This window comes from Myxine glutinosa, chromosome 2, assembly GCF_964187855.1.
Source record: "Myxine glutinosa chromosome 2, kmMyxGlut1.1, whole genome shotgun sequence".
NCBI classification, from domain to species: Eukaryota; Metazoa; Chordata; class Myxini; order Myxiniformes; family Myxinidae; genus Myxine; species Myxine glutinosa.
This window is the reverse complement of record NC_136262.1, coordinates 48,702,560-48,713,779: the sequence shown is the minus strand read 5'-3', so window position 1 is coordinate 48,713,779 and position 11,220 is coordinate 48,702,560. Positions and strand designations below refer to the sequence as shown.

Below are 11,220 nucleotides of genomic sequence, written 5' to 3'. Positions count from 1 at the left end.
ACATTTTACAATAGATTTGCCACTTTTACACACATTTTACAATAGATTTACCATTTTTACACAGATTTTACAATAGATTTGCCACTTTTACACACATTTTACAATAGATTTGCCACTTTTACACACATTTTACAATAGGTTTACCATTTTTACACACATTTTACACTAGATTTACCACTTTTACACACATTTTACAATAGATTTGCCACTTTTACACACATTTTACAATAGATTTGCCACTTTTATACATATTTTACAATAGATTTACCATTTCTACACACATTTTACAATAGATTTTCCACTTTGCACACATTTTACAATAGATTTACCATTTTTACACACATTTTACAATAGATACGCCACTTCATTGTTCACCATCTTGTTTGCCATCACATATCCTTCTTTCCATTTCTCCTGAAGGGCGACCCTGAGAAAACTCCGCCCTGAAGACATGTACGAGACATGGGTGAGTATGACAGTTGTTTGATTGGTTAGTTGGTTGTCAGCTGGTAGGTTTGGATTGTCTTCCATAAGTTTGAACTCTTATTTCATTCCAGGAGGATGACATTGATGGAATACACATCGTTGCATTCGCAGAGGAGGACGATCCAGGTTGCCGCAGCCCTTGACACCTGTTTTAATTGATGTATTTCCATGTCCCACATCAAAGCTTGACCAGCATCAGTGGAAGTCACTGCTTTTCCATGTAGATTTTCTTTCCCCATTAATCTCTTATTTCACCTTCCCAATACCTCAGATGGTTACGAGTTCCTGTCTATCCTAAAGGATGTTGCTCAGGCCAACACTGATAATCCTGATCTCAGCATCATCTGGATTGATCCTGATGACTTCCCTCTTGTAAGTATCATTCACGAGAACTTGACAACACATGTTATTCTCTTTATATTTTTTACAGAATCTAAAACTCGTAGTGGAGCTGCCAGACACACAACTCATACATGGACATAGAGACGAATACAGGAGATACAACACAGGACTGTTAGACGTGACAAACACCGCCACTGAGCTTGGGGGAAGTACCCTCGATTCCTGGGGTACTCTGGGTACCAGTGATGCCACCTTGCTCTCCGCAGTCAGTGGGGCATTCACTAAGGAGGAATTTCCTAATCCCCAGGGATGCAAACCAATGGGGATTGTCTGTACAACAACAACAACAACAACAACAACAACAGGCATTTTAAGGCCATTTTCCCTGCAAGAGCGGGGGTTAGCCTTGCGGTCCCCATCACAATGTTCTCCATTTTGCCCTATTTTCTGCATCTCCCCTTGTTAACCCCCTTGCCCGCATTTCTTCTTCGACCATCTTTAGCCAAGTCTTTCTCAGTCTTCCCCGTCCTCTACTTCCTTCTACATTCATTCCCATCACTCTTTTCAACCAGTCACTTTCATCCTTCCTCAACACATGACCAAACCATCTCAACCTGTTTCTCTTCACAGCATCCATCACAGGCTCTATTCCCATCATCTTTCGCAATTCATCATTTGTCTTCCTCTCTCTCAACGATACTCCACACATCCACCGAACCATTCACATTTCCACCCTTTCCAGCCTTCGTTGCTGCTCTACGTTCATTACCCATGTCTCACTCCCAAAAATCATAACACTTCTCACACATGCAGCATACACCTTTCCCTTCAGCTTCAATGACACTCCCCTCCTCGTCAGCACGCCACTCAGTTCCCGAAACTTCTTCCATGCACACCTCACTCGAGCAACCGTTGCCGAGTCTGAGCCACCTTCTCCATTCAGCATGTCTCCAAAGTAACAAAATGTTTTCACACCTTCCAGCTTCACGCCATCTCCAAGATCCAACTCAACATTTCCTCCATCTGCAGCTCCCTCTGTGCACACCTTACACTTGAATGTAGCTGCCACACTGGTTAATGACCCTCTCAAATCACTACATTTTTGATGAACCCACTCAGCGCACATTGTACATTGAATGGAATTCACTCCGACACCCTTCCTGCACACAGCACAAGGCCACTTCCCAGTTCTTTCCACCTCACCACATGCTTTACCACTTGCCATCACCTTCGTTTTTCCGATATTCACCTTCAGACCTTTTGTCTCCATACATTTCTTCCACATGTTCATCTTCTCCTTCAGTCCATCCATACTTTCTGCAATCAACACCAGATCATCTGCATACAACAACTCCCACGGTAGATCCTCCTTTACGTTCTGAGCCAGCACCTCCATCACAGCTACAAATAGTAGTGGACTTAGTACCGACTCTTGATGCACTCCCACCTTCACCTCAAACTCACCACTGTTCCCGTCCTTCGTCCTTACAGCTGTGCGCGCTCTTTTGTACATTGCCATTACAATTCTGATCAACCATTCCTCCACTCCTAACTTCCTCAATGCCCATGTCACTACTTCACGTGGAACCCTATCGAATGCTTTCTCCAGATCTACAAACCCAAGAAACAACTTCTTCCTCTTCTCCATATACTTCTCCTGCAACTGCCTCACAATAAAAAGCACGTCTGTCGTTCCTCTTCCTGGCATAAATCCAAACTGCATTTCGTCAATCTTCACTTTCTTCCTTATCCTCCTCTCCAACACCCTTTCCAATACCTTCATTCCATGCTCCAATAACTTTATCGCGCGATACGAGCCACAGTCCAGAGGGTCACCTTTCCCCTTGTATAGAGGGACGAGGGTACTCCGTTCCCAATCCACTGGAATGCGGCCTTCTTTCACCACCAGATTGCAGATCTCTGTCATTCTCTTCACACCCCAATTTCCCGCTGCCTTCAACATATCTCCCACAACTCCCGTCGGCCCTCCCGCTTTTCTCCTCTTCATTGCTTTTATCGCTTCCTCAACTTCCTTCTCGGTTATCTTCTCTGCCGGTCCAAAAACTGGGTTACTCTCTATGTTGCCATCCCATTCATTCTCTGCATTCAACAGTATTTCCATATATCTCTTCCATCTTCCTTTAATTCCATCTGGGTCCACAACGATTTGTCCCACTTCATCCTTCAAGCAACTCACCCCCATCACATCACACCTCTCTTTCGCTATCTGCTTTGCAATCCTGAATACTGCTTTCTGACCCTCTTCCGAATCCAAGCGCTCTCCGAACATTTTCCTACATGCCTCCTGTGCCTTTGCTACCTCTTTCTTTGCAGCCTTCTTGGCTGCCATATAACTTTCATGCTCTGCCTTTTCTGCCCGCATACCCTTCGCCTTCTGCCGCTCCTTGAACTTCTTCCTCTTCTCGTCAATCTTCTTTCCAACTTCATCATCCCACCACCATGTTTCCGAGTGCCTCGGTGGTCCTTTTGTCCATCCACATACCTCACCAACGGCTCCCAACAGACTATCTTTCATTGACATCCAACCACTTTCAAGCTCAACCACATCATCCTCCACCATACTCAGCCTCTCTTTTAATGCCTCCCTCACTGTCACCTCTTTCAACCTCTACACCTTCATTCTCGGTTGGTACTTCACCCGCCGAGCTCTCCTCGCACCTTTCACCCTTATGTCGCAGACAACCAAGTGGTGCTGTGAAACAGCCTCCTCCCCCGGGATCACCTTTGTGTCCCAGAGGTGCCCCCTATCTCGCCTACGCACCAGCAGGTAGTCAACGGTTGTCGTCGACCCACCTGACGTGTATGTAACAAGCTTATTATCTTCTTTCTGGAACTGAGTATTACAAATCAACAAATCAGCTCCATCAGCAAACTCCAAAATCCTTTCACCTTCTTCATTTCTCACACCATATCCGTAACCCCCATGAACTTCCTCAAAACTGTCCATACTCCTTCCCACATGTCCATTTAGGTCTCCTCCTACCACAACAACTTCCTCATCTTTCACGTTTTCCATCAGCTTCTCTATTGCACACCAGAACTTGTCCTTCTCTTCATCGCTCCGACCAACCTCCGGAGCATATCCCGAGATGATGTTCACCAAGAGCTTTCCAATCATCATTTTCACCATCATCAACCTTTCACTCACTCTAGTCACACTCACCACACTGTCTACAAACTCCTCAGAAAACAGGACACCAACACCATTCACGCCCTCCGGGCACCCTTGTCCGGGATTGTCTATGCTCTATCATATTAAATGCCGAACGCCAAGCAAGGAAGCAGCACGTACCATTTTAAAGTCTTTTGTGTGACTCTGCTGGGATTTGAACCACCGACCTCCAGACTCGAAGCGGACACTCCAACCATTGCACCAACACTTTTGAAAGACTGGAGAGAAGAGCATGAGGAAAGAATGGAGGGATGACGGGATAGAAACTGGTCTCCTCATCCTGGGAATTCTTTCAAAGTAAATTGCTCTCTCTCATGCACAGATTTATACCATCTCGTCTTCAGTTGTCATACCCTTCCTCCCGTCCATGGTACACGGAATCTTGTGGTGAGGCTGTTGCCCTGAAACAACTTGCTTTCGTCTCCTGGAAAGCAAATCCAACGGAAGGAAATCTCATTTCCTTTCACAAAGCCCGAAACAAGTGTGTGTCCACCCTCAGGAGAGCCAGGAAACAATATCTCACCATTCTCAAGACCGAACTCTCTTATCTGTCTCCCTCTTCCAAATCCTGGTGGCGTCTGGTCAAATCTGTTTCTGGTGTTTGTTCCCCCTCCATCCCCTCCCTCACCTCAAACGGCTTAACGGCTGACTCCGCACGTGAAAAAGCTGAATGCCTCAACTCTGTGTTTGCCTCTAAATCTTGTGTCCCAAACCCATCCCTCTCTGTACCCACCGTACCCAGTCGTACCCAGCTGCTCCTGGACTCTGTGTCCTTTCCTCCTGACAAGGTGGAAAAGTTTCTCGCAACCCTCGACTCTGATTCTGCAACTGGTCCTGACGGCATCAGCCCACGGGTCCTAAAATCATGTTCTTCTGCACTTTCACTCCCTCTTTCTGTTCTCTTCACCCTCTCTTTTGCTCAAGGTCATCTGCCATCTGCTTGGAAATCAGCCAACATCACCGCTTTGCACAAAAAAGGTGCAAAAACAGATCCCAGCAACTACAGACCAATCAGCCTTCTCCCAATTATCAGCAAAGTCATGGAATCCATCATTGCTTCAGATATTAAATCTTTCCTCTTCTCCAATGGCTTGATCTCTGATCATCAATTTGGTTTCAGACCTGGTCACTCTACTCTGGACATGCTGCTTCTGCTTTCTCAACAATGGATGGAGGTCCTCAACGCCAAACAGGAAATTAGAGCTGTCTCCCTTGACATTTCACGTGCCTTCGATACGGTCTGGCACCCTGCTCTGCTCTCCAAACTCTCCTCCTTTGGTATCTATGGAAATCTCCACGCATGGCTGGTGGACGTCCTCTCTGGTCGTAGTCAACGTGTGGCCCTGAATGGGTTTCTCTCATCTCCTCTTCCTGTTCAGGCTGGAGTTCCCCAAGGTAGTGTTCTGGGCCCTGTGCTTTTTCTGGTCTTCATCAATGATCTCTCTGACTCTCTTGAAAATCCTCTCTATCTCTTTGCTGACGACTCTACTCTCTGTCGCTCCATTCCTCATCCCTCAGATCGGCAGTCTGCAGCCTCCTCACTCTCTGCAGACCTGGACAAAATCACAGACTGGTCAAACAAGTGGAACATGTCTTTCAATCCTGACAAATCTCACACTCTTACAATGTCTCTCCGAAAGGACCGACTGGACAACCCTCCCATCTACTTTCTCAACAATCCTCTCCAAGAAGTTCTGTCGCTCAAGATTTTGGGTCTCACTATCTGCCATGATCTTTCTTGGGAAAACCACATTTCCAAGCTGGCCTCCAAAGCCAGTCGCCGACTGGGCATCCTCCGTCGTGCGAAGTCCTTCCTCGGCACACCTGAGCTCCTCACCACATACAAGGCTTTCATCCGCAGCTCAATGGAATACTGTTCTCCCCTATGGGCCGGTGCTCCTGCCTCACACCTAGCTCGGCTTCACGCTGTTGAAACCAAAGCTTTCAGAATTATTGGAATCTCCCGCGATGAAGCTATCTCTGAGGGCCTTTCACTCACTCACCGCAGGCAGGTAGGTGGTCTTTCTGTCTTCTACCGACTCCTCTCCGGCCTTGCACCCCCAGCTCTCTCTGTGCTCTGTCCCCCAAATATTCCTACAAGTCGCACAAGATCTGCCAGCAACCCTCTGATGGTTAAACTGCCGAAATCTCGGCTCTCCGCTCACCTTCACTCTTTCATTCCTCTTTTCTCCCGCCTCTGGAACAAACTCCCTCACTCCCTTCAATCCCACTCCTCCCTCCAGGTCTTTAAAACAGCTGTTCACCACCATCTCTTATCTTCCCCCATCCAAAACCTTGATCTTTTCTACCCCCGCTAATTCACCCCAGATCCACCTTGTTTGAAATTCCAACTTCTTTCCTGGAAGTCCTGGCAGTGTCCATATGTTTTATACCTCTCCCACTGCCCCCTTCCCACGCCCCCCCCCCCCCCCAAAGCCCTCACCCTCTCTCAGATCTCTCGATGTCTCCATGTCTCTCGGTCCCTGCTCTCAAATGTTGTGTTTGTGTCCTTCCCCCTCTCTCCCCATCTTGTCTACCGCTCCCTATGTTATGTTTTATGTGTCGGTTTGTCTTTCTGTGTGATTAATGTTCGCTCTTTCACGAGCCTCAATCTTGTATACAAAAAAAAAAAAAAAAAAAAAAAAAACACGCCGAGGGCCTTTCACTCACTCACCGCAGGCAGGTTGGTGGTCTTTCTGTCTTCTACCGACTCCTCTCCGGCCTTGCTCCCCCAGCTCTCTCTGTGCTCTGTCCCCCCAATATTCCTTCAGGTCGCACAAGATCTGCCTGCAACCCTCTTCTGGTTAAACTGCCAAAGTCTAGGCTCTCTGCTCACCTTCACTCTTTCATTCCCCTTTTCTCCCGCCTCTGGAACAAACTCCCCCACTCCCTTCAATCCCACTCCTCCCTCCAGGTCTTTAAAACAGCTGTTCACCACCATCTCTTATCTTCCCCCATCGAAAACCTTGATCTTTTCTACCCCCGGTAATTCACCCCAGAGTCCTTGCAGTGCTCATATGGTTTAATCCTCTCCCACCTCCCCCCAAGTCCTCCCGATGTCCCTGCTCTCAAATGTTGTGTTTGTGTCCTTCCCCCTCTCTCCCCATCTTGTCTACCGCTCCCCTTGTTTTTTGTGTTTTGTGTGTCGGTTTGTCTTTTTGTGTGATTAATGTTAGCTCTTTCACGAGCCTCGATCTTGTATACAAAAAAAAAAAAAAAAAAAAAAAAAAAAATAGAAACTTTTGAACTTCTTGACAGGTGTTGAGTTAAAATGATCTCTACCTGAAACCAATTGATATACACGAATAATATTTACCTTCGCCTGAGGAGAGGGTATTGCATTTGAGTCCGTTTATCCGTTTGTCCGTTTGTTTGTCCGTTTGTTTGTTTGTTTGTTTGTCCGTTTGTTTGTCCACACAGAATAAATACGATTTTTTTCTGCAACCGTTGGTCCGATTGACAGGAAATTTTCACCAGAGGTGCAACTCCACCTGCAGAATTTTTAAATTATAATTATGACGTCATATGTCACGTGGTTCGGCCGCCATCTTGGAAAAATCGAAAAAATTTGCACATCCATATCTCCGAAAGCGCTGAATAGAAAAAATTGAGACATGGCTCCTTCTAAAGAACTCTCCCTGGGGAATAAAATATGTTACTGATGATGTCATAGGTGCCTCCATTATGACGTCATAATTCGACGAGTAGAAAACTTCATCCTATCAAGATGACATTTCTTGAGTGCCATGTCGGCATAAACTGGTGGAGAAAAAAAAAGAATGATGACGTCATCGGTCTTGTGATTCGGCCGCCATATTTGTTTTAACACAAAAGCCTTAAAAAAACACTGAAAATACATCCTGGCGAGGGTTTTCAATCTCTGATTGCTCTTTCTTGTTGACTTTGTTTGTTACCGATTCTCTAAACTTGAGTGAAGCAGTAACAAACCTTCATGACACCTCTCCCACCCACAACCACAGATGATCACCTTCTGGGAGAAAACTTTTGGCATTGACCTCTTCCGGCCACAGATTGGTGTCGTCAATGTCACGGACGTAAGTTGTAGCTTTCTTCCTGAAATGTGCAGCATGTCCTTCTAAACTACCTGTGAATAGTGTGCACCGAGTGCGATGGACGATCGTCACGGGTTCTGGGTCTAATTGTTATGAGATGGACATCATGCGTTGGTGATGTCCTTCAGGCGGACAGCGTGTGGCTAGCGATGGATGACGAGGAGGACCTGCCGAGTCCAGCGGAGCTGGAGAAATGGATCCAAAACGTTCTGTCTGGGGAGATTAACACCGAGGATGATGACGTCGAAGGAGATGATGATACAGATGATGATGATGACGACGATGATGATGATGATGATGACACCGATGATGACACAGATGATGACACCGATGATGACACAGATGATGACACAGATGATGACACAGATGACGATTAAACATCTAAATAAAAACGAAGTAAAAATTACAGTTGAGAGTTTGAGACTAACAGTTTGGGAAATCTATACTTGTGACGAAGCAAAGATTTATGGCCAAGATGAGAAAATACTATTTTACCTCTTCCTGTGGATTTATTTCCTCCTCAACCCCTCACCCCCCCTCCCCCCCCCCCCCCCCCCACATCCTACTTCCCCGATCTCAAAAACCCACGTGTTTGCTCGCTTGTCCTTGTGTTTCAGGGACAGACACATAAATACGTGGAAAGACAAGACACATTTGAGCAATGATAGGACTGATGAAAGGGAGATGGATCATAAAATAGCTAAAGATGACTGATGAACAAACACAAAGAATAGGATTTAATCGTTGGAATATTTTCTGACGTATGATTTGTATCTCTGTCTCTTTAACTTTTTTGTCACTGTCGATCTTGTGGTTTCCTTTCCCTCCTCTTTACATGCCAATTGGTATCGCAAAATAAAGTGTACATCCTGGGTACGTTGCTTATTGCATGAATGACTTCCAGTAAATGGACAAGGATATTAATCCGGAAAACACTGGAGGAAACGAACAAGGAACAAGAAATATGTCGTGCATAGCATGATACTTGCAAAATCCCTAAAGTTCTTGACCTTTGGCCTATGTTGACCTTTTGACCTCAAAATCAATAAGCTTCTTCTTTATGACCAACTCTGCGATTTGGTGAAGTTTCGTGAAGATCAGATTAAAATTACCGGCGATTGACATTTTGATAGGCGATTGACAAACAGACAAACAGACAGAATAACGCACAAGACCAACCAATGTTCTTGAAAAATCTTCGATTTTCGCAAGTAATAAAACTAGAACGGCACTCAGTAGAGAGCATACCTCCGCCTGGTTGGCCATATCACTCAATGGTGAAGAATCACTTAAAATATATACCAGCTGGATCCGGATCCGGATCTTCACCGAAATTGAATCAATTCTTCCTTGTCACACACACAACCTGTCCAACAAGTTTCGTTCAAATACATCCATAACTTTTTGAGATATCCTGCTATGTATAGTTTTTGGCCCTTTCCCCCGATGGTGAAGAATCACTTAAAAATTTAAATAAAACTCATATTCGAATCCATATTCAGCTCTTCACCAAAATTGAATCGAATGGTCCTTGTCACACTCCCAACCTGTCCAACAAGTTTCGTTCAAATACATCCATAACTTTTTGAGATATCCTGCTTTGTATAGTTTTTGGCCCTTTCCCCCGATGGTGAAGAATCACTTAAAAATTTAAATAAAACTCATATTCGAATCCATATTCAGCTCTTCACCAAAATTGAATCAATTCTTCCTTGTCACACACACAACCTGTCCACCAAGTTTCGTCCAAATCCATCCATAACTTTTTGAGATATCCTGATATGTATCGTTTTTGGCCCTAACTCCCAATGGTGAAGAATCACTTTTAAAATTCTAGTAGCCGAATCCGGATCTTCACCAAAATCTAATAATTTCGTCCTTGTCAGATACGCTACATCTCTGCCAAATTTCGTCCGAATCCGTCCACAACTTTTTGAGATATTTTGTTCACAGACAGACAGGGGTGAAAACATAACCTCCATCCACCTTTGGTGGCAGAGGTAATAAAGGAGGGTATTGTATAATTAAATTCTTCAGCACATCTCCAGCATGCGGATGATTCTCGTGAAGCAGAGTCAGAGCTGTGATCGAGGAAGCAACGACAACCTGCTTTGTGCCCGGTTCATCGGGAAGTGTCTGTCACGTCACGAAAATCCATGAGACATATGGATGAAAATAAGACTGGATATCCAATACCGTCCCCAAAAAAGGGTAACCTTCCTTTGAGAGTTAGGTGGAATATTATAAATAAGTGGGAATAATATAAACATCTCGAGTCCAACCAAAGTGAGGACTCCATTGAAGACCCCTGGATTCGAGTCCTAAATCATCTGTTCTTGGCCGAAACGTCGGATATAAAACACAAGATTTGTCGGATCTTCTTTTCCTCTAAAATCTAAACAGTTCGTGTTAAACTCGAAACGTTTCCTCAATTTGTCACGTCATCAGAATCAGCGCATGTCCACAACATGCGCCGAAAGTCATCGGTTCCTATTTTCTTGATGACTCTCCCAGTAATTAGTGCTCAGTTACTCGTCCCGTGCCGTGATCCGTGCTGCGTACGGGGCTGAGTTAGTCGTTCCTCGTGCTTCGTACAGGGGCTGAGTTAGTCGTTCCTCGTGCTCCGTACGGGGCTGACGTTCATCACCATCTGATCGTATCGAGAGAAGAGCTCCGTTATCGTCGTCCTGGTTTCGACTCAAGGCAAGTCTTCAATTTATAAACAAAGTACAACTTCCACGTGGTATGTTCAAAAAGTTCTCGGAACTTGAAACAATAGTCCAAGAAATATCAAATTTATGTTTTCGTTTTCCATCGATAAGTGATTCGTAAGAAACCATATTTATTAATTAATTCTACATACCTGTACATAATGAACTAGAGCAATGCGACTGTGTCGCCAATATGCCTCCGCAAAGTCTAACAACGGGTAGATGCCCTCGTTCACTTTCCTAAAAATAAACAAGTTTGATTTAAATACTTTCAGCTGTTTTCAAGTATCACATTTTCACCAGCCATGACATGTTTCACATCGATTGGTGAAGCGGTTTCAGAGAAGGGAATTTTTTTAAATATCGGCTTTCAAGCTAATATGGCTGCCAAACCACGTGGCATATGACATGAAAA

The 11,220-nt window shown here is 44.9% G+C and overlaps 2 protein-coding genes across 4 annotated transcripts in view; both read left to right on the top strand.

Annotated features, from left to right (window-relative positions):
- The first annotated feature begins 358 nt into the window (after positions 1 to 358).
- LOC137422626 (calsequestrin-1-like) lies at positions 359 to 8,968 on the top strand. Its single transcript, XM_078773255.1, has 5 exons — positions 359 to 466; positions 558 to 612; positions 758 to 858; positions 8,002 to 8,076; positions 8,223 to 8,968. The coding sequence occupies exons 1-5, from the start codon at positions 452 to 454 to the stop codon at positions 8,469 to 8,471; spliced, it is 495 nt and encodes a 164-aa protein (XP_078629381.1). The 5' UTR covers positions 359 to 451; the 3' UTR covers positions 8,472 to 8,968.
- A 1,589-nt stretch (positions 8,969 to 10,557) lies between these two features.
- Positions 10,558 to 11,220, top strand: part of LOC137421809 (uncharacterized) — an 80,598-nt gene continuing 79,935 nt past the window's right edge. The window contains exon 1 of one of the 3 annotated variants that reach the window (XM_078773251.1): positions 10,558 to 10,797. The gene's annotated coding sequence lies outside the window, so the exon portion shown is untranslated. The remainder of the gene's footprint in view (positions 10,798 to 11,220) is intronic. The other 2 variants (XM_078773252.1, XM_068108223.2) reach the window with 2 other exon arrangements.

Excerpts from the sequence above, each read along its gene's own strand:
- LOC137422626 (XM_078773255.1), top strand. Across the intron at positions 859-8,001 it reads ATCCTGATGACTTCCCTCTT|ATGATCACCTTCTGGGAGAA; the intron begins GTAAGTATCATT and ends CCACAACCACAG. Across the intron at positions 8,077-8,222 it reads GTGTCGTCAATGTCACGGAC|GCGGACAGCGTGTGGCTAGC; the intron begins GTAAGTTGTAGC and ends GATGTCCTTCAG.